At 38.3% G+C, this 22,026-nt stretch overlaps 1 protein-coding gene across 3 annotated transcripts; it reads left to right on the top strand.

Annotated features, from left to right (window-relative positions):
- The first annotated feature begins 2,390 nt into the window (after positions 1-2,390).
- On the top strand, positions 2,391-20,995 carry CEP95 (centrosomal protein 95kDa). 3 transcript variants are annotated; one of them, XM_010578621.1, is made up of 23 exons: positions 2,486-2,533; positions 3,563-3,716; positions 3,950-4,078; positions 5,051-5,158; positions 6,076-6,189; positions 7,474-7,582; positions 8,058-8,167; positions 8,921-9,049; positions 9,305-9,519; positions 9,930-9,999; positions 10,663-10,709; positions 11,914-12,035; positions 12,362-12,491; positions 12,672-12,786; positions 13,610-13,788; positions 14,069-14,161; positions 15,044-15,194; positions 16,348-16,508; positions 16,995-17,069; positions 17,588-17,740; positions 18,826-18,972; positions 19,070-19,141; positions 19,211-20,995. In XM_010578621.1, the coding sequence occupies exons 1-23, from the start codon at positions 2,531-2,533 to the stop codon at positions 19,385-19,387; spliced, it is 2,763 nt and encodes a 920-aa protein (XP_010576923.1). In that variant the 5' UTR covers positions 2,486-2,530; the 3' UTR covers positions 19,388-20,995. The 3 variants fall into 3 exon arrangements, with proteins under 3 accessions (XP_010576926.1, XP_010576925.1, XP_010576923.1); XM_010578624.1 differs by lacking the exons at positions 2,486-2,533; positions 3,563-3,716 and adding an exon at positions 2,391-2,449; XM_010578623.1 differs by lacking the exon at positions 3,563-3,716 and having other exon boundaries at positions 2,404-2,533; positions 12,359-12,491.
- Positions 20,996-22,026: the final 1,031 nt, after the last annotated feature.

Genomic DNA, 22,026 nt, shown 5'->3' with positions numbered 1-22,026 from the left:
CAAAAATAACTTAACTGTATTTGATGGCCATTTCTTCCCATTTTTGTTCTATTTACGCTCTTAGCTTCTAAGATACCATGACAATGTGTTTTACAGTTTAATTGTACACTACCAGAAAAATATTTCCTTTAATTTTCAACACGTTGCCTGGTAAGAACAAGGGGCACAAAACAAAATGAGTTACTAAAAATGGTGAGTTATAATTTTCTATTTATTTATACACTGTGGACATTAATATCTTCTAAGTCACCTCCTTTGTAAACCAAAGTTGCAGTCTAATTCTTTTGCCTTTAAAAGCATTTCACACTTCTGATTATCCTTGCCATTTTCTCTTTATTGGCAAGAAATGCACCCAGTATTCAAGATCTGGGCCCCATACAGATTTACATAATGAAGGCATAAAGATGTTTTTGATCTGTTGTGTATTATTTCCTAATGATTTTTTTTCCTTGTTTTTGATTGTTGCTAAGAATGGAGCAAGGTTTTCAAGGAATAGTACTAGATGTTTCCATGATCTCTTCCTCAAAAGTAACACTTAAGTTAGGCTTATCTTTGTTTATGAATAGCCACAGGTGTTCCCCCCTCAGAAATCTGGAATACCACCCCGATCAATCACTTTTTCTTAGTATTAATTTGTTCTTTTAGTAGCACTTAAATTTGAGTAGGTTCATTAATACTATCCCTGCATATTTCTAATAGAGGATCCTCCCCATTTTTTTTCAGTATGGGGTTACTGATTTAATGTAGCTTGTTAAAGGTTTTTCTCCCCAAATACTCCTTTTAATGCCCTATATCTACTGACCCTATAGGCTTCCTGCTTCTGGTGGTCTGAAAAAGGTTTTTGCAAAGGCTGTGAAAGTAGCAAATTGTTGATCTTTTCTTCTTCTTGCCTATTACATTTAGCTTAACACAGCTTATTTTGGTTTTTTTTGTCTGTAACTTCGTGGTTCCTGTTACTGTGCCGTTTAACCTTGCTAAGGTTTTAAAGAATTGAAAAGACTAAACAAAAACCTCATCCTGGTCTCGCCTGCACGTGTTTAGTCTGCACGTAACTCCTTTTGATTTCCTCTGAAAAAAACTTCCTCATTTTTGTGTTCTACCCCTGTAAGTTAAACATCATTGATCTTCCTGTGCTCTCTTCTTACTTTGAGGCAACATGCGAAGCAAATCAATGCAGCTTTGCAGAGCTGGCTATGTATCAAACTGAAATCCATGTTCTAGTATTAATTTTGGTAATACTGATATGGATTTGCTTATATGCACAAAAGCTCTTTTATTAAAGCAGTATGTGCGTTTGGATTAAATATCTACAAGTTATGGCCATAGACTGTTACAGCTAACATTATCACTGATGTTTACTTGCTGCCAGTCATTGTTCTTGGTTGTAACTGGGATCTCTGCTGCTTCTGTCATGCTCCAGGAGTTTAAGGATAAGGGACACCATTATTTCTAGTTCTGTGTGACTTAATGCAACACAGAAATTCCAGAATTCCTAAGGAGCACGGAATACCGCTGCTCAGTAAGGAAGATATAATACGCTTTCACCATCCACTGTCTCCAAAAACCTGTATGCTAGCAGCTAGCACAGGAAGTTTCACTAGACAAAACCTCATAAAATCTTACTTCTAGTAAAGGCTCTAACGCTCCTGTATCACGCACAGAAGCTGTCACGTTACCCCGCGTTCCCAAGCAAACCTGCATCCCTCGCTCTCCGTCCGTAGGACAACCCCGTTAATGGAAACAAACACCCCCACGCCGGGCCTGCAAGGTCAAGTGCTAGAACCTTCCCCCGCCGGAGGCCAGCCCTCTCCCCACCTCATTTTGCTTGTGAAAACGCCAACAACCGTCTCCCTCAAAGGGTGACGAAGGCGGAACCACCCCGGGCAAACCCCCACCGCCGCCTTACGGGCCCGGCGTTTATGGCGCCGCCATTTTACACCGCCAGCCGCCCTCAGCAACCGAAACGCCTTCCCCGGCCAGACCCCGGTCCTGCCCAGGGGAACTCAGCGCACAGGGACCGGGGTCGTGGGCGCGGAGAGGCCCCGACCCCGCGGGAGGCCGGCGGGGCCCTTCACGCCGCGGCGAGGGGGCGCCCGTCACGTGACAGAGGCGCGGTGGCTGCACCAGGAAGCGGGGGAGGGGAAAGCCACGTGACCCGCGCTGCGGCGTGGCTTTGAGGCACAGGCGCTCTCTCTTCCCCCCCCCGTTTCCATGACGACCGTCCCCGCCACAGCCCACAACAGTAACGCCGGCGGATGCTTGAAGAAAACAGCGCCCGGCGGGCGGGGGCGGGGCCTTTCCGCGGCGCGGGCACGCCCCTTCCGGCGTAGCCTGCCCAATCAGCGCGGAGAAAGCCGAGAGGGGCTATTTAAATTCCCCGGGGGCGGGGCTGTGCCCGCCGTCCGTTGGGGCGCGAGGCGCCGTGCCATGGGCAGTGCTGAGGAGAGAGGTAGGGGCGGCCGGGGGCTCCTGAGGAGAGCGTCGCGCGCCTCTTCCCTCCCGAATTCGCTGCCTCCGCCGCTGGGGCTAGATGGTGGGGCGTCCCCGCCGCCCTGCGGGGCCTTGCGGTGGGGCGGGTGCGGGTCTGGGTTTCGGAGGAGCAGCAGCCGCCAGCCTTCGTGGCCTGAAGGGGCGAGGGAGGCAAGGTGGCGAGCTGCCCGTTCTCTCCCCTCTACCTTGTCATCTTTCTGCTGCTCGTATCGCTAACACTGTCCACTTTACTCAGATATGCTTCTCCTTAAAGGTGTCCTTTTTTTGCGTGGTGGCTTTTTCAGCTCTTTATGTTAACCTTCTTTCCCCTTCCGTGACACTCTTAAATTGATACAGCTGGAGAGGAACAGTAACTGAAGTTTCTAAGACATGTCAGTCTGAAATGTAGGAGGTGCTGCTTTAACCTTTCATACACCTGAGACTATTAAAATGTTAGGGTAAAGTGATTTCTGGAGCTGAGTGAAGACTATGGAGCAATGGAAAAATAACACTCCCTGGGTACAGAAGAGTAAAAATTGTACGAATTAATTTCTGTTGTAGTAATTATATACTTTTTTCCTTCCAAAGATGACTTATCCCTTCTCTAGTAATTTGAAGTCCTTGATAGTACTTGTTAAAATACTGTTTTGTTTGCAAAAGTAACATGGAGGGGGAAGATCTGACCTTAAGAGATTACAGACTAACAGACATGAAGGCTTTTTTTTTTGTTCCTTTCAAGTTGATGTTTGAGTTGCGTGACAAAGATGATGGTAGAGGATATGTATACTTCAGAGCACTTTGAATTCAGGATTCAAAGTTTTGGGAAAATAAGGCTGTTTATGCACACATCTCTCTGTACTTAACATAGCATGAAGTTGGTGGGACCAGCTCCGTATTGTAATCTCTAAACAGCAAACTAATAAAAGTAGTCCTTGAATTTAGCTTTCATGAAGAACACTTATATTAGCAGTGTTGTCATTGCCTAAGAGTATTAGGGAAACTGGGCTTGTAAGAGAGAAGCTCATGTTTTTCAAAAAAGTATACATAATGTCTGATTTTTTACAAAAGATGTATCAAAGCTTATTTTGTCAAGTCCTTCAAGGTTTGGAATTCCTGGTTATGCAGCAAGATGAAACTTGCTTTCTATTATGTGGAAGAAAAAGTCAGCTCCCCAGCCTGTGGCACTTTAGTACCCTTCAGCTCTCAAGTCCAGTTGTGCTGTGACTGTGTACTTGAACAAGATACTGGTGTGTATCATTCCTTACTCTCTGTCCATGTTTCCATCTGAAGTAAACAGGGCATGGAGCAGAAAGCATACAACATGTTCAGTGTTTTTGATGATTGGGATAGCATGACTGGGATTGACCACATATGGTGGAGTCAAAGACACTTAAACGGGCTTCATCTTGCACTGTAACTAACCATGTCTTTATTTCTGTGTCTTTCAGTTCTGACATTAATATGTTTTACTTCCTAATAGATTGGGTTGATGTTGCCAATGATCTTTTAAGGAGCTGTCACATAAACCAGCACATAAAGTATCTCTCTGAATGTGGTGCTGATGTGTTTGTTTGTCTTTATGAGTCGATCTTAGGAGAAAAAGTACCAGGTGAGAATGTAATTTCTAAACCTGCTTATTTTTTTGGCTCTGTATTTTGTAATGAACAAATTCAAGTTTGCAAAACTTACTGCAGATGTAGGGGTTTTTAATGTATTTGTATCCTTCCAAAGAAAAACATAAGATTGTAATTCTTTAAGAAGATTTAAGTAATATTGGCCAATTTTTTTTGACTGTTATGAATGGCAGCTATGAGGGGAGTTCACTACTATAGCTACAGCAAAACTTTTTCTATTGTAAATTAGGTCTTGAAAGCCATACATAGGCACAGTACCTTTGAAGGGTGTGAATTGGCTCATTTCTCTTAAAACAGTGTTAATACTGAAGCCTGTTCTCGTAAAATGCTTAATACTTATAGCCTGTCAAGAGCTAAGCTGTGATTTAACTCTGGTTTAACCCAACTTCATTTGACTTCAGTGACAATAATAAGCAAGGGCTATGCAATTATGTATTTGTTTGCTTTATGGTAAACTGTTGTGTTTCGGAAGTGTCAAGACTCCTACTTGCAGAAGGTAACTGCAAGAGGTAACTGGCAGCTATTGGTGGTAGAAGTCCTGTTAAATATAAGCCCAGAACTAAAAATAATGTTGCTCCCAATTAAGTAGAATGCATTGCAGTCCAGCTGGTCACTGACAGGGGAAGAAGTGATCTAAAGACAAACTGCAATTCCAACTTGATGATCTGAACTAGATGTGTGTGAAGGAATTAAAGTACTTTAGTCTCTGTTCTTGAGTTTAATACTTCAGCTGATAAAATCCTCACAACTTCCAGTGGGTATTCTAAGTTCGTACTCAATATTTATGAAAGATTTCATACAACCATATGATATTTGGGTGTTTCACCAAGTACACAAGGTATTGGAAAAAATACTAACTTGTAAGTGAAAGTTCAAGTACTTTAGTCAAAACATCTGCAATAAGCTACCCATTTAAATAGCCAAAATCTAGTATTTATTTTAAATAGATTTCATAGCTACTCCTAGAAGCCAAGAGGATGATGCACATAATGTACAAGCGGTAATAGATTCCCTGGCATTGGACTATTTGCAGGTCAGCTTGTCGCACATCACTGGTAAGTACTCATTTTAATGTAGACAAACACCAGCTGAATATCTGTGTGGTTTAATTTAAACACTTTATAAGAACCATATGTTAAAGCATACTTTCATACTTGGATGAAAGGTCTTTTTCCTGTAGTGAATGTCATCAAAACACTAAACCCTTGCCTCTGACATCAGGTTATAAATTTAAAGAGCAAGCAGAGAGCAAATAAGAGCCATCTTGTATGACACAGACCTGTAAGAAACGTTAAAGTTAGCAATCAATCATGCTTCACTTGTCTGCTAAAGTGTTTCCTTAAGTCTGTTACTGGCTCAGTGTTTTTTTTATATACAGGTCAAGCTTGGAGACTGGGTTTTAAAACATGAGCCTTGAATTTCAAACTTGTTATTAAGTTTTAAAAAGTCAGTGAGTGAAGACTTGAACCATGTTGTGTCTGTCCTTTGTACACAGATAATAGCTTTCATTGAGTATTCATATGTACAGTCTCGTATAACATAACCTGCAAAGAATGAAAACTGCTTGCTTGATATGAAATATCTCTTTCTAATTTGGTACCTGTACTGTATGGCTGGTATTTGTAATCCTGCCTGCCGGTCCACAGACTTGGTTCATGCTGTAGCTAGTATGTATAAGAAAAGATTAAATACCAACTATCCCTGAAAATACCCTTGATTTTTTTTGTGTGTGTGTGTAAGCAGGTTTAGCATCAATAAACTTTCAATTATTAGAATTGAAAATATGCAACTTCAGGAAACTTTTAGGATGCCTTAAGCTTATATACATAGCCATAAATAAGTGACCAGTTGTCTTCTGAGCTGACACCTTCACGAAAATTTCCAAGCACTCTTGTCCAGAAAAGTCCTGCTTTTGAGAATTTTTCTTCTGCCAAGTACTAATTATTAATATGTAGCAGTACCTTCTCTTCAGGTGAGAACATCGTGAAAGGAGAAAGGGAATCTATCAGAAACCTCCTTGAAATATTTGATGGTTTGTTAGAGTATCTTACAGAAGAAGCCAGTGAATCTTCTTCTCAGAATGGAGGTGAGTAGACAGATGTCCTCGTTTAAGGTATTAAGTTCTGCTACTACTATATTATATTATGAACAGCTTACTTTTTCTGTTTGTCTGCTATCAAGTTAGCTTGCTGAGGGCTTTGTTAGGTTCTCATGACCATAGTTCTTGGTGTTCATGGATGGAATAGAGCTCCCATAATAAGTAAACACTGTTTCTTGGCTATTCTCCTCACTAGCAGCTATAGGAAATGAATCCATTAGAAGATACAAGCTTTGTGAAGCCTTGTTTTGGGATATCCAAGGTGTTTCCAGTGTAGCAAAGATTTTTTTGGTGTTTTGTCTTATAGCCTTGACAATGCAGAAGAGTAGAAAGACTGAAACTGACCATGGGGGGAGGAAATTTCAGTGGCTAAACTGAGTATTTACATTCCTTATTTTCATAAACAATAATTACTAAAAATAGATAATTTATTTTCCCTAAAACTGGTTGAAAGGCAACAATTGGACAACATAATCTTTCTGCTTCATTCTTGTGGCAGAAGCCTACTCCAGACAATTCATCCTCTGTTAGTATGCTGCTTTTCAACTTGTTAGGCAAATGATTTATGGTTAGGATTCAGGGAGGGGAATGTTGACTTTAATTGGAACAGTGAGCATACATTGCTTTACCAGGAGACAAATAGGGGGATGACTTAATCTTTCCTGTGAAGTGGGTCTTGGGAGCAGATCCATGGCAGAGGCCATTTTGAGGAAAATGCTAAACAGGGGAAGAGAAGCTGCTCAGCTCTTCAGAGGCATTACTGTAACTGCAGACCGAGTACTGGTCTTCCTATCTTAGAGGTGATAAGAACTGTCATCACTGGCTGTTGCACCCTGTGAGTAAAGGGGAGAGCACTTGGTGGCTGAGACAGTTGCCTCCTGTCCTATTTCAGTGTGAATGGCAGAAAGAAGGCAGTAGCAATTTTCAGTGCCTGTACTTGTTCTTTTCCCTTCTCTCAGACTGCCAGTGTTGCTACCCAATAGGTGTTAGTGGCTCCAATTTACTAGTTGGAAGTACAGGATTTAATTATTTTGAGGAAGAAGAAACAGGTTATTTATAATTGAAACAATAGGTTATATGATAGTTGTATTGCTTTTCAAAACTTACCATAAAAGTTGCCCCCCGCCCCCCAAGGGGGGGCATTGCATGTCAACATTTTAGATATCATTATAATGTTTTATTACACTTAAACTGTTTTGATGATATTGGCAATAATACCTGTTAGTTAATAGGTAGTTTTCCTGAAAATAATTGCCCCTTAATTATTAACAGATGAGGCAAATGTGCTATCCAATAATGAAATTCAAATTACATCTCAAGAGCAGCTGGAAAGCAATGCTGGTCAACTTACACAACCTTCAATGTCCTCATCAGTTGAAGGGTAAGAACAATACTGAATATTTGCATTGACAGTGACTGACTATCTTTTTGTGTATCTGTAGAGAAACTAGTAGGGTTTTAATAGTATGCAAGTAGGAAATGTACTGATTACATATGTCAAATGGAATGTGAGGTAACTTTCTCCTTTAGTCCAGCAGCAAGAGGGCTAAAATTAGATCCAGAACTTTTTTGCTCTTGAAGAGTGCTGATGGCATTTTGTTTTAAGTTTACATGTGGAATGAAACAAGTTGAAAACTTTGTCTCGTTTTTAAATGATTGTATTTCAGTTAAACTGCATTTGATTTGTTTTCATGATTTATACATTGGCTTGTTTTGTAGAAGCTGGTCTCTTACATCCTACACTGCAATAGCCAGCTACCTGTAGTAGAGTTGCTGCTCTTCTGCAGCTCCATCTTGTGGACTGAAGCGGCAAAGACTTTTAGAGTAAATACTTCATGGCTTTATGTTCCTCTTAGGTCCCAGTCAGAATTTTTTGTTCCATCTGGTGACGTAGATGGATCAGAATCCACCAGTGAATTAATTAGACTTGGAGATACTGCTCATTCATTTTCCAAGAGAGAGGAAGGTAAGCTTGGGTGAAAAAAAAAATCTAAGACTACTCTGTAGTAGCATTTCTAGGCTTTTTTGTTATTTCTTTTTTTGAAAAGTTATTTCCTTCAGACAAATACTTTGTTTTGAATTCTTATTTTACAAAAAAAACCCAAACCACAATAAGTAAATGTACCTGTAGTTAATCTGGCTGAAGTTAAAATGTAGCTTTCTTAAAGTATTCCAGACCTTATTTTTCATGACTCCTGAGCTACATTATCTGGATGAAGGTTTGTTGTTCGACTTCTAATTCAGTTCTCCCTACAAAGGCATTTTATTTTGTTCAATAGAATAAAAGATTTATGAAGCCTTTAATTTATTTCATTTATTGCAGTATAAAATGTATTATTTAAGACTGTAAAGACACTAGTAAGTTCATTCGTAAAGAAGACATGTTAGGAGTGTGTGCCATTTAAAAACATAATGGGTGGTTCTGGAACAAATAATGTGTAGATGACTTAAATGGAGTTCATTCCTATTTTCCTATAAAAATATTCCTATTCTTAGAGGTGATTAATCTCTCCAAGTAGAGACATAAAGAAATATTGTGGATTATGATTTTATTATTTAATAGAATTACAAGTAGGAATTTAACAGACCTATTTTGATCATAGTATGGATTGCTAATACCAAGTTATTAACATACCAAACATGAAAATGGTCCATCTAAAGAGTTCATAGCAAGATGCTTTATACTCTTAATTTAATCTTTTTCAAATACCTCTTCTAGAATACCAGTTGCCTGAGTTGCTACCAGCAGAAAAGGACAAGGGAGTGGAAGACTCTAAAAACTCAGAGTCAACATTACCTAGAGAGTTCTCTGAAACTGAAAGGGCCATTGTAAAGGAAAAGAAAGATGGTGAGTATTCATTCTTCTGACAGCTAATCTACCTGATTTTGAGTAATGGATGTAAGGTACTAAGGTAGTATAGAGAAGCACCTTAGTCATGGATAGAAACACTTTAGCTATATTTTGAAATAAATCCTTTTCAGAAATTTTATATTTTAGATATTTAGATACTTCTATTTAATATGTACGGACAATATACAAAACTAACATTCTGCTTTCACAGATAACACTTAAACTTCAAGTTCTTCGTATTTGTCTCTTAAGGATCAATGGAGTCTGTTCATACCACTGAACCTCAAAAAGAGAGTTTGAGTGCCAGTGCTAGAAAACTTGGGGAGCCTATACAGCAAGCTATTCCTTTGCTACCACCATTTCAACCTTTGGAAGCCAGACCTCATTATCCTGGATGGAGAGATTATTACAGCTCAGACAGCCAGTCAGCAGCTTTGGCTAACAGTCAAGGAATGAAAATTCCTACTGTAAGTAAAAACCTGTCGTTTGAGAGATATATATATTTTTTAAGTAATCAGTACTGCTTTCGTTTTAAAACCTTCTAGTATACTTACAGAATGGGAATAGTTGGTCTCTGAAGAATGCTTCTGAATGTGTTGGATTTTATCTTCAGTTCAAAGAATTTTTGGTTGTGGATTCATTCTTCACTGAGTGTCCACAGAGGAAGTTAGAGGGATGTGTTTATTTTATACATACACATCTCCATAGTCAATGTAACCGCACAGTTTACAATATAGTAAACAAGATAATTATAGTGTATTTTTATTTATCTATAAAATCAGCATTGATTTTTCCATATGCAGACAATCCTAATGTATGACCTTCCTGTCAACACTCTCCTGCGAATTTATAGAAAACATGTTGCTTTTCATTTCAGCTTGAAAAGTCACTTACACAAAAAACTGAAGATGTTTCTGATAGTCTTCCTCTATCAAGGAAAATCCCTGGTGAGAGAGAATTTTGCTTCCTATAGGGTAACTCTTAAGTGTCAAATGTTGCATTTATTTTTATTGGCACTACAAGAAACATGGTTTTGAAACTACTACTGCATTTTTTTATTCAGCCGCAAGTTCATATTTCTATCTCTATTTTATAGAGAAACAAAAATAGGTTACTCTTAAGCTGTTCACTCTGCTGGACAAAAATAATCTGTGTCCCCAGTTCAACTTCTTTCTTAGTGAATCCAGTTAAGATGTGCCTATACTACAGAAATCTGTTCTAGCAGGTAACTCTCATGCCTGAGCTTATTCTGAGCAGAGAAACATGGACCAAACAAGTCAGTTTCAACTCTAGGAAAAATCTATTAACTGCTATTGTAGAAAAGGTTTAGAAGCTAGTTTTCAGTGCTTATTTTTCTCTGTTGCCTGGGAAACACTGGTTACCTTTCTAGTTTCCATAGCATTCCCATGACACTGAACATGTAAAACTTGAGAAATTACCAAAATGAATGTCACAACTGTGTAACCACAGTTGGTTTGTCATTCTGTTCTCTTTGAATAATTTGGATCCAAAGGCCATGGATCACATCTTTTGTTACTTGTTCTCCACATTAGTAGGCACAGTGCAGTCTATGCTATCAACTAACATTTATCTGTCATCTGCTTCTGCAGTGGGAGACAAGGTGGTATCAAATGATGCTGAGGACAACGTGGCAAAGGTAGATGCTGCATATTTACCTTATTTGTTGAAGTTCAGTCAATATTTTTGGATTTTTGCTTAATTCTACTGATATCCTATGGCACTTCTGGGCTTTTTTTCAAACCCGCTTTTGGCTTGCTTTCTTTAATATACAATCAGTGATGCAATGTTGCTAGACTATGACTATGTACAGTTTGTAGGTCACATCAGTTCTTTCTGGAGGTGTTTGCTCCAAGAAGTATGTGCCAGTACCTGTAGAGTTCTAATTTATCACAACCAACCAGTTACTAGTTATCCTGAGTTTAATCAAAGATGTATAAAACACAAGAGTACAGTGACATCCTTTCTCTGAAGTGTATCAGTATTCTAAATTAGTAAGAATTTTGTTTTTTCTGGGGTTGTTCATACTAATAAAATTCAGATTTTGCTCCTTTTCTAAAGATCACTAAACTGCCTGGCTGTATTCTTTCATTTTATTTCCTTGCACTGTCCTTTGCTTTTCAAAAACTGAATAATGCAAAACCCACAAATTGATCAGCAGATGCCATTCTGTGCTTGTAGAAACATGTCTGTGTAGGAAGCTCCTTGCTCTGGAAAACACTTACTTTGCCTTCTGCAACCACAAGAGGTACTCACAGACTTCATTTGTTCCAATAGTTTCAACAGCCTTTACTGCTACATTGTCTGTTTAAAACATTGTTGCTGTTTAAAACTCATTTTCCACTGGTGTGTTTGCAAGTATATGCATGCCAACCCCAAATTACTCCAGTTTGAACAGATAAGTTACCAGGCAGTACTAAACCAGTGTAACTAAATGGCATGAAGATCTAAGTGGGTTTTTTTAGTTTGCTGTGAATTGCAGCTTAGTCTATACTCAGTGAGGTTCAGCTTACTTGCATTACTTGGCATTAGTCCCAGGCTAATGAGGTAGTATGTAGGGATACTCATATAACTTAACCTAGACCTTGTTCTTCTGATTCAGTGGTTTAGCTGTAGATGATTCTTGAACTGACCTTCTATACTTCTTTATACATCTAATTCTCTAAAGCACACTATCTTCAGTCAGGGATCTGGACATATAACTACTTTTATATATATAATAATAGGGTTTGAGATGCTTCTTCTATAAAAGCTGTTGTAGGATCTCTCTACTCACATGATCTGTGGTATTCCTGAGCTTTGCTGTGAAGATCTTAAAAATCTTAATTTACTAATTTTCCTAGGTTCCTTGGGTATATGGGACTTCTACATCTGCTTCCTCTTTACATCAAAAACTCTCACTACATGCTGAACAAGTAACATGGACTCCAAGACCTGAATCTAGATATTTGCCTAGAAAGAAAAGGCAAGTTCAGTTTTTTGGTACTGAGCCAAGCTAGCACTTCTATATACATGGCCACCCAGGTGCCCCCTTGCTTCACCCCCCCCCCCCAAGATCTCTTCCTCCTCAGCTGTATGACAGTGAAAGATTAATTTTAACAGAAACAATTCCTGTTTCTCCTGACATAACTGTATTTAAGAAAATGCGTATATAGGCATTTACACATTCAGCTTCTACTTAATCCTATAAAAATGCACTCACGCAAAAAGTGAACTGGAATTATATGAGGTAATGCTTATCTTCAAGTTTTTAGAATAGAAATGAAAGCTGTCTGTTTTCTGTTTTAGCAGATATGAAAATTCCACCCCTGATTCACTTGAAGAGTCTCTTTCCCCCAGAACAACAAAGCAAAAGCTATCTGAGCAAGACCTTCATAAAGTGTCAGAAAAACTCTCTCACAGGTTAAATGAACTAGATTCAGTAAGTGAAATCTATTCTTTGTTGTATCTCAGCACACTAGCCTTAGTAATGATAGCAGAGAGAACCAGAATATAAATTAATATTGATGAAAAGGAAATCTGCAACTAACACCTGACTTCAGACAGTTCTAAATTTTGAATGAACTACTGAACCTGACCCCTCAAAAAATCTGTCCAATAGATGTTAAAGAGAGCTTTGGGTGGGCACACTGGAGAAGAAGAGTTGACAGATGAAGACAACCTGTCTCAGCACAGTGACAGTGTCATGGATTATCACCGAAGGAAAGCTGAACGAGGTAACAATTCTTATGTCACTTAAGTGTTAGGATGGAAAGGAATATAAAAAAAACAAACCAACTTCTCATGTAAAGCTGAGTACACTGAACCACTCCTAGTTAGTTATTACGTTTTGTATTGTTGGTTCACTTATATTTTGTCTTGGATCCAAACCTGAGCAACAGTAATAATTACAATTAAGTTCCCATTTAACACTTAAATAGCTGCAGTAAAACTTTACTAAAAATACAAGGCAAACACAGCTGCAGTAAAAAAATGTACAGAAAGTGGGGGGAGGGACAGAATGCAAGCTCATCGATAGGACTGCGATTCTGAAATGAGGGTCTATTCACAATACACTTCATTGCAGATTCTTCTGTGCTGAACACTAGCATGTACATCTGGGCATCTTACAATCATATTGTACAGTGTGTGTGTGTTGGTGGCAATATGACTGAATAACCACCCTATGTGTACAGTAGGCTATAAAGCTATCATATATCTTGATCTAATCCACATGCACAACATTATATTGCAAGATGGAGCTGTTTGTGACCCTGGCATATAGAGTCTCTCCCCTTGAGCTACCTTCAGTTGTCTTTGCTGCTTTTTCCTATCTTGAATATCTCCTGGCACCTTTACTATTATATAAGCCCTAAAATTTGTGATTTGGGGCAGGGATAAATCTGAAGGCAAAGGCTTTAGCTTTTTATGACTTAATTGGCACTAAACTTTTTGACTCCTATGCTGTATGGGGTTTTGGGGGCTTTTTTTCCTTTTGTTTGGCTGGAGGGTTTTTTTTTGTTTCAGGTTAGATACTCAATGAATCGCCTTTCCTTACAGACATACCACATCTAAGGTACCCAAGCAGGCCACGATCCCTTTCTCCACCCTCACCCTCATCTCAACATCAACTCTTTTCTGAGTTGGAAGATAAACTTTGCAGTAATGGAACAGGCCAAATAAGAAAATTACACAGCCAGCTGCAAAAAGAAAGGGATGAAAGAACAAAAAAAGCAAAGGTAATTTCTAGGTTAGACCTATTGGTCATTTTTGCCAACAGTTATACTAAAAGCATTAAAACTGAATGCTCTTACTTAATGGGGGGATCTGGCCTACTTCAGTAATTTTGTACTGTTGTATCTGTAGACTGCTGAGGAACAAGACTTAAACCCCAAATTTTGCAAAAAAAAGAGTTTAAAGTAGAAGAAGCTACTTTGCCCTATACACTGAACAAGTTAATGAGGTGGTCATATGGACTGATTATTTTTGCTGAAAAGTCCTCTTATTTTTATTTTCTAGATGGTTGCTAAAGCTTATGAAGATGAACTAAGAATTTATGAAGCTAGGGAAAGGCTCAGACTTTCCAAGCTCAGAGAAGTCATCAAGGAAATGGTATGTGATGCACTATGGTGACTGTTGGTTGTGTTTTGTTTTTTTTGTTTGAAATTTGTCTAGATGATCTGTCCAGACACTGGATATGTCTTTTGGGTACAAAACCTCTTTGAATTCCAGTGTCATAGCTACAGCACTGTATATTATTAAACTAGTAAACGGAAGGACAGCTTTTCCTGAGATAGGTAGAAGCAAGGGACAAGTAGTTTTAGACATTTTAACACTTCTAATAATAACCTGTTCTTATGGGTAACTTAACCACCATGCTTTTCACATGAAGTGGTAACTTCAAGACACTCAGATTTACAGAATTAAAGCTAAGTGAGCAAGTAGATAGCTTCCATAGACTGTCCTAAACTTCTCCACAGATGGCACTTCACACACACATCCTGAACAGCTAGGTTAATAAGGTTGGAACCCCTGTACACTGTAGGCAATCTGCTTAATATTGTCATAGTCTTTTTAGCTACTTTAAAATTTGGGTTTGTGCAAGGATGATTCTCTAATGTTATGAATATGGCCAAGGGGTTTTTGCTACTTACATACTACTGGAACAGCAAAGAGCCTAAGCTGAAAAGCTCTGACATAACACTGTAGGCTGCACTGGCCCTTTTCACACCTTTGTAGAAGCAGTCCATAGGTGGCTGCAGTAGTGTTAAGTGCTGCAGAAGAGCTGATGTTATGCAATAGTGAGATTTAACCTTTATTTGAACCCCGACCTGCATTTGGTAAATTCTGGCCTTCTGGAGAATCCAATTCAATACGTCCAAATTCTCATTCTAAAGTTTCAGAGACATTTAAGTTCTGATACCCAAACTATGTGATCTATCAGTCTTTCCCTTCTCATACCTGTTCTCCATCTGTTTTACATCTGCTCCTAAGGAACAAGAATACAAAGAAAACATCTTTAAAGAACCTCCAAAAATGCCTCAGCCAGTGAAAGTTTATTCTAGAAAAACCACACCTCGGAATCCCAAATACAGCCAGTGGATTCCAAAACGAGGGACTGCGAAGCCAAAGAAAGCAGCTCCAAGTAAGAACTGCAAAACTATACTTGGTGGAAAACTGGCATCTTTTGAAAGCATGTGTTGAACTCCAAGAATAAAGGCATCAGTCCAACATATACCAGTCAGCTGTAGCATTTTCCCTTCTTATGACCTCTATATGTCTGGATTTTTGTTAGGGAAGATAATGCTTTAAGTAAATGTAAACCACTAATGCATGATCAAAACCGTGACCCATTTGCTACCTCCTTAAAATCCCTTGGATTATTTTCAAGGCTTATTTCCATTACTGCTGCTCCTATCCTTGCTCTACTGTAGTGTGAGCTCAGTCTTCTTTTTTTTTCCTTCTTTTTTTTGTGAGCATGTATCAGATTTAAAATTGGGCCTTTGGCTTGAGCAGACTGGTGCTGAGCTATGTACAAGTATTAGAGCAGAATCTGTCAACTGCTATAATTTTCCTTTCAAGACCCTGCCCTGGTGGTGTTAATGCTGCCACTGGTTTTGCTGAGCAAGTGTTGCTCCAAGAACAGCCAACATGCAAATCACAGGCTCAGTTTTGGTAAACAGCATTGTGCATGCTTATGTATAAGATCATGGTATAATCCCCTACATATCTGAATGTTGCTCAGGTACACTGCCTTATTTTTTTCAGTGTTTAAAGGGCATATACTTGGTTAATACCCATTTGTTTTGTTTCCCCATCATCTTTTCCTGCCAGAAAGATCAAAGATGTAATGGGAATGAGCTGGCTGCAAATCAGTTTATTTTACACCTGTTTACTTGACCTGGATCTGTCATTACTACTGCTGTATTAGCATTATTTAAGTTGCTGCAACCAATGAGAGACAAAGAAATCACTGATTAATGATGGTCAGAACCATTTGAAGAAAGAAGGGGATACCTGTCTTAATTGGATGTGGTGGTGGGAGGGAAATAACTACAAAAGCAGTTCTTCAACAGAAAGAAAAACCAAATAAAAACAACAAAAACTTGGGATTACTTTCTCTGCTGCTGTACTGACAGTTCTGCTGGGTTTAGCCTGATGACATAACAGCAGCATGGTACTTTTATATAGTGTTCAATCTAAAATATTTCATAACTTAGGCTGACACTGTCTGGAAGAATTTACCACTGAATGTATTCTCCAGGAATTTATTGCTTACATCTGTCTTTACCTTGTAGTGAAAGTAAGAGATGATGACCTCCTATTTCAGCTACTGGAAGAGTTTCCCCACCTACATATTTCCCACCATACTATGAATAAAATGTGGCAGCAGCAGCTTGCACATACTGAACAACTTAAGGCAGCTTCTGGCAGAACTAGACCAAAACTCCAAAATGAAGTAAGCATTCTTATTCTTACCTTCTAAGTGTCAGCAGGGATAGTACCTCTGACAGAACAGTTAGCAGTCATCAGTTTTTATTGCACAATAAAATCATCTTAACTCTTTGTATGCGGCATAGATAGGGTACATGCACACCCAAAGCACAATATGAAAGGATGTATGCCTGAGCTTGGTTGAATAGGAATGTACATATCTAGACATGTGAGTTCAACTTTTTATCAGCCACTTGAATATAATGTTCATTTTTTATACTAGTTTATCTAGTACTGTCTAGGATTGCTATTACTTTTTAAAAAGCATTTTGTAGTTTCAAGTGCTAATTCTGAACAGTCTTTTAAACTAAAAGTTAGTTACAAGATACAAAAGTTGGGAAGTCTCAATGTAAAAACCAAAACATAGCAGAGGAGCAATGGTTAATACTCCTACCCACAAGTGCCTGTCCTGCAGAATGACGGAAGTAATGAGCTTTTTTTAAATCTCCAGGTTCAACAAGCTCTGAAGAAGCATGAGCTTCTTGTTGCGATTATTAAAAAAGATCAAGACCATAACAAGAGACTGGTATGTTCTTTGAAGGCCATTTGATATGTAATATAAAAATTTCATGTTGAGCTAGTTAGAATGCATATTCCCTGGTCCATGAAAGTGGCTTTTTATCTTACAACAATTTTATGCCTCTTGAGTAGCTGTGGTCTCTAATGCCATGTAATCTGTTTGCTGTGTGGCTACTGAGCTCATGGGAATGGAATATTATTATTACACTGCACTGTTGCTTTAAAAGTGCAAACAAATTCTAAGCATGTGCAAGGAGGAGAAACTTTAGGCTCCTGGTGTTGCTGGTAAAAACACCAGCTACCATGGAAATGCTGACTCCTTATTTATATAGTGCTCTTGATGGTACTACTTTACTAAATCAGTGGTGACTAAAGCTTTAAACCATAAATGCAGTGTAAAATCGGGGTAGGGAGAAGGTCCTTAGTGAAGAACCCTGTTTATTTAGCAATGATTAACAAAGCTTTGCCTGCAGCAAAATATGTATTGGAAGCTTGGTGGTCTTACAGCTACTGTTCTCCATTTAGCAAGAATTTAAGCAACGTATCTGCCGACAGAAATGGGCTCAGAATAAAGTGAGAGAGAAACGCCAGCAAGTTGCTCGAGCCAGGAAATATTATGAAGATTACCGGATTCAGCTGCGTGCCAAGATGATGCGGGCTAGGACACGGGAAGAAAGGGTAAGGACAAGATGTCTTTCTCTGCAAGTGTGGAATTCTTTTTTGTTTGGACCCTAGTGCTGAGGACCCATAGTCTGGTAGTTCAAATAATGGTACAAGTAGCCAGACAGCAAGTTAAGTGAACAGAGCTTAGGAGCCAGGACTAAATGGTTGGTCACAAGTGGTCAAGGCCACAGATGACAAAGTTCCTTCTTTGGAAACACTGATACAGTTTAGGGGAAACCACTGTAAAACAAGAAAGGATGCTTTATGGGGTTAAGAGAAGGAGAGAAAGGGTGAAGTAACAGTATGGAAAAACAGGGCTGGTAACATGAGAAATTAGGGAAATGAGTTTTCAGAAACAGTAGGATTAAGAAGTTGTTCCTATAGTTACTATCCAAAGAAAACAATCTAAATCTTCAGTTAAGGAAACTGATCAAAAAGACAGCTTTGTTGTTCAGTTAAAGAGGACTTTTTGACAGATATGATCTCTAATTAGGGCTGGACATCAGCTAAGAGAAGCAAGTAGAGTTATTACACTTTGCAAGAGGAGATACACAATTTTCACCTTTTAAAACAAAAGATTAGAAGTTTAGTGTGTAATCCACTATTAGTGATTTGAGAACTGTTTGCCTCAAGCTGCACTGTAGCTGGTAAGTGTTCTTTTGTACAAATGGAAAGCCTGAGTACAGGCTGGATTTCCTGCTATTGGAAATCTGGATGAAGGTCCTGAAGTTAAACAACAGAACACAGGGTGGGCTGTAAATCACAGTGTTTGAAGACCCTGGCTTGCATTGCCAGGTTGCCTGAAGTGATTTTAAAAATATAACATAGATTTGCTGTTCTAGCCCCTTTCTTAGTCATATCACTGAGCAGACATGAAACATTTATTTTATCTATCAATTTCAGCTAAATGAGTAAAACAAATACAGCTCAGCTGTATCTGTAGCACTGTTACTAGATACAACACTGTGTACTTTTTCATGGGCAATGACCTATCTTCATGTGATCACCATTCTGTCAGGAGATAAAGCAGCTGAAAAGTGTAAATGTGTACTTAAAAGAGTCTGGGAAAGTTTTAGGTTTGCTTTTTTAATTGCTGGCAGATATTTAAAAAATTATTTGAAGAAGGCTTAGAAATTCAGAAGCAAAGACTGAAGGACCTGAGAGCATATGCTCAAGAGAAGCATGCTGAGCAAAGGAGAGTGCATCAAAATGAGTTGGAGTCTATGGAGAACTATTACAAAGATCAGGTAAGGCTTAATCTCCATTAAAGACAGTTAATACTTTTTTACACTAGAAGTCTTTCCTTTCTTTAATTAGTTCAACTCATGCACATGTTATGCTTAGTTTTCCATGCTAGCAGAAGCTTTATCTCAAGAACGCCAAGAAATCCAAACCAGAGAGAAAGCACAAACACAAGTAAGTATTTTTAATTTTGTGTAAATGTCTTTTCTTTTTACATGCTGTGCTAATGTCTATTTTCTTTAGATGCTACAGAAAACAAAAAGAGAATTAAGATCAAGGATGGAAAAGGAAATACAGCAACTGCAAGCAGCAATAATGCAAAGTGATGATGACACCTTTTTTCAAGAACTAGAAGCAGACAGACTGAAATCTAGACTTCAGATGGCTTCCTTTCAGTATAGCAAAAGCCATTTCTTGTAAGACTTATGATAACAATCATTGCAGTTCTCTCTGGCTAAGATGATGAGAATCTTTGAGAGCTGCTGTATCAGGAAGATGGTGTGTGGCTGTTTTTCTCTAAAATACCTGGTCTGTTGTTTTGACATGTCAGAGGTGTAGCTGCTGGGATCTGGGATCTCCACAGCACTTTTATGATCACCAATAAAGTGTTTGAACTACTTTCTCTGTTCTTAGCAAAGCTGAGATAATGTTGAGCTCCATGCAAAGGAAGTGGGATGAAGTCAGTGTGCTTTAGTGAAGTTAGTGTAGTGAACAGTTGAATGCTAAGCCTCCTCTACACCTGTGCTAGTTCTGTTGCTGGAGTTGAAAAGCCACACTAACACCATTAGCCAGAAATTACTGGATTGGAAAGCTCACAAAGAACAAAAAGATCTTTAAAAGAACATCAGTGGTTCAAGTTTCCTGTGAAAGGACAAGTTTGAGAATGCCTGCAATAAACCTGACATAAAAATCAGTAATTTAAATATACTTAAGGGAGTGCTATGTATGCATACTATGTTTACAGTTTTGGTGTTGCTGACATGTTAAATGGCAAAGCATATGAAGTACTACTTCCTATGCTACAAATGTATTGGAAAAAGTAGTCTGAAATAGAAAACAACATTCTTCTAAAGCAGTAAAATACAGGCTTCTGCAAGAACTGAAACCTGGGAAGGACCTCTGGACAGCATTGCTAACTATTTTCAAGAGGGGTATACTAATTGGTGTATGGTCTGTAGGTTGCTGTAGGTATTGTAATTGTTGGATTTCACACGGGGTTTTCAAAACTACATAAAGACCACAGGTAAACAAGCAAAGGTTTGTTTCAATTGATCTGTTTCAAAAGGGAGTCACAGCAATGCTATATACAAATGGACAGGCAATAAAAACCATGTTTGCTCTTAGAAGCAGATTATTTGGACAAAAGTTTTGCAAGGGTACTTACAGTTAGTACCCTGTTTAGGTTTATTTAGGGAAAAGCAGATTAGTTCCAGTTCTGTCAGTGTGAAGCTAGAGTAAGTAATGATTAAAAATTCCAGTCAGCTTTACTTTACTTCAGGTTGTAAGGTCTGCTTCTAGGCAGAGTAGGAGCTGACAGTAGGTACTACACCTATCTTTGTAGAATCATCATGTGCTATAAAGACTATGTTGTTTAGTAGAAAATTCACATTTCAGCAGCCCTGCATTACGGGCCCTATGAGATGCAAACACAGAGGAATGAATACTTCAACTGAGAACAGACTACACAAAATGAAGCTGATAATTAGTGAAGCCCATTACTGATATATTCCCCTCTGTTTGACAAAATTGCAATTTTTAAATAGTTTATCTTGGTAATGAGGATGAACTAAAGTGTAATTTTAAACAGGCTCTACTAGAAGAGTTCTTGCTTAAAATTGCATGTGTGAGAAGTGATATAAAAATACTGGAATTAATTGCATTGTATATACAATATTTAAAACTTACCATGAGATGGTGTCAATTCTATAAGAGAGAACACACTCAATGAATTTGGACTCATGCATTGGGAAGAAAAAGAAAAAAGAACAAAGCAGGAAAAAAAGCCCCCAGCAGCTGCTTTAAACAAAACAGCTAGCAGTTAGAGCATGATATACCTCACTTAAAAAAAACAAACCAAAACCAAACCCCAAAAACACACAACAACAAGCCGCCACAAAAACAGAACCCCACACCCTGATTTTCTGAACAACCATTTCCAGGGAGTTGCTATAAGCCTGGCTAATTTGAAGCCTTTATCTAAGGGACAATATTTACCAGTTAACTTGATCAAATTTAACAAGTATTTACCAAATTTATTTACCTTTTTTCTTCCCTTAAGGAAAATGGTTTAGCTTTGCTGAATTTTGAGAGAAGACATCTGTTCACCAATGCTGAGATAAAGTCCTTGCCAAGACATGTGTACACTATTACATGAAAGCCAAAAGTAAGACCTTTTTCATTTGACTAGAACATTTAGCACAATCTTTACTGTAGGTAACAGCATGTAGAAAGACAACAAGTTCTAAGTATTTTCTCCTGAAACAAAGTTACTTAGAAATTGTATTGTTACACTTTAAATATTTAATTAAGAAAAACTTAAAACTTTTAAAACCATTGATGCTGTGACAGTGCAAACAGCATACAATTTATTGCTCAACTTCTGCATGGGTACATACATTAAGTACTTAAAAACCATTTTATACAGATTTTTTTTTTGTTAAAGCTCATGTAACAGCTGGGTGAAAATACAATGATACCAATGCTAAAACACTCTGTAATAAATACAATGGAAATGATAAACTAAGAACTGTCAGTTTGTGGAGGAGTAATTACACTTGTATAAACTAATTACAACTACAGACAAAGCTCTGAGGATGTGGTAGAGCCAGAAACCTACTACATAGTGTAAAGTACAACAAATGGCACCTGTTAACTATATGGTGCTGTTTAAAATCTGAAGCAATTGTAGCATGCTACATTAAGCTGTATGATGCATACTTATGATATAGAAGCACAGCTTTTACTTCCATCAATGCAGCCAGTTTAAACGCACCAGAAGTTCAATACAGATGTAGTGTTGTAGAACAAGAATTTAAAAACGGCTTTTTTTGTCTGGACTC

The sequence above is a fragment of the Haliaeetus leucocephalus genome, unplaced genomic scaffold, assembly GCF_000737465.1.
Source record: "Haliaeetus leucocephalus isolate CR32 unplaced genomic scaffold, Haliaeetus_leucocephalus-4.0 Scaffold646, whole genome shotgun sequence".
Classification (NCBI taxonomy): domain Eukaryota; kingdom Metazoa; phylum Chordata; class Aves; order Accipitriformes; family Accipitridae; genus Haliaeetus; species Haliaeetus leucocephalus.
The sequence above is the reverse complement of the archived record's forward strand: the minus strand, read 5'-3'. Positions and strand labels throughout refer to the sequence as shown.

Coding starts and splice junctions, on each gene's coding strand:
- CEP95 (XM_010578621.1), top strand. Junction 12,036..12,361: donor TATTTGCCTAGAAAGAAAAG/GCAAGTTCAGTT, acceptor CTGTTTTAGCAG/ATATGAAAATTCCACCCCTG. Junction 17,741..18,825: donor CTAGGACACGGGAAGAAAGG/GTAAGGACAAGA, acceptor AATTGCTGGCAG/ATATTTAAAAAATTATTTGA.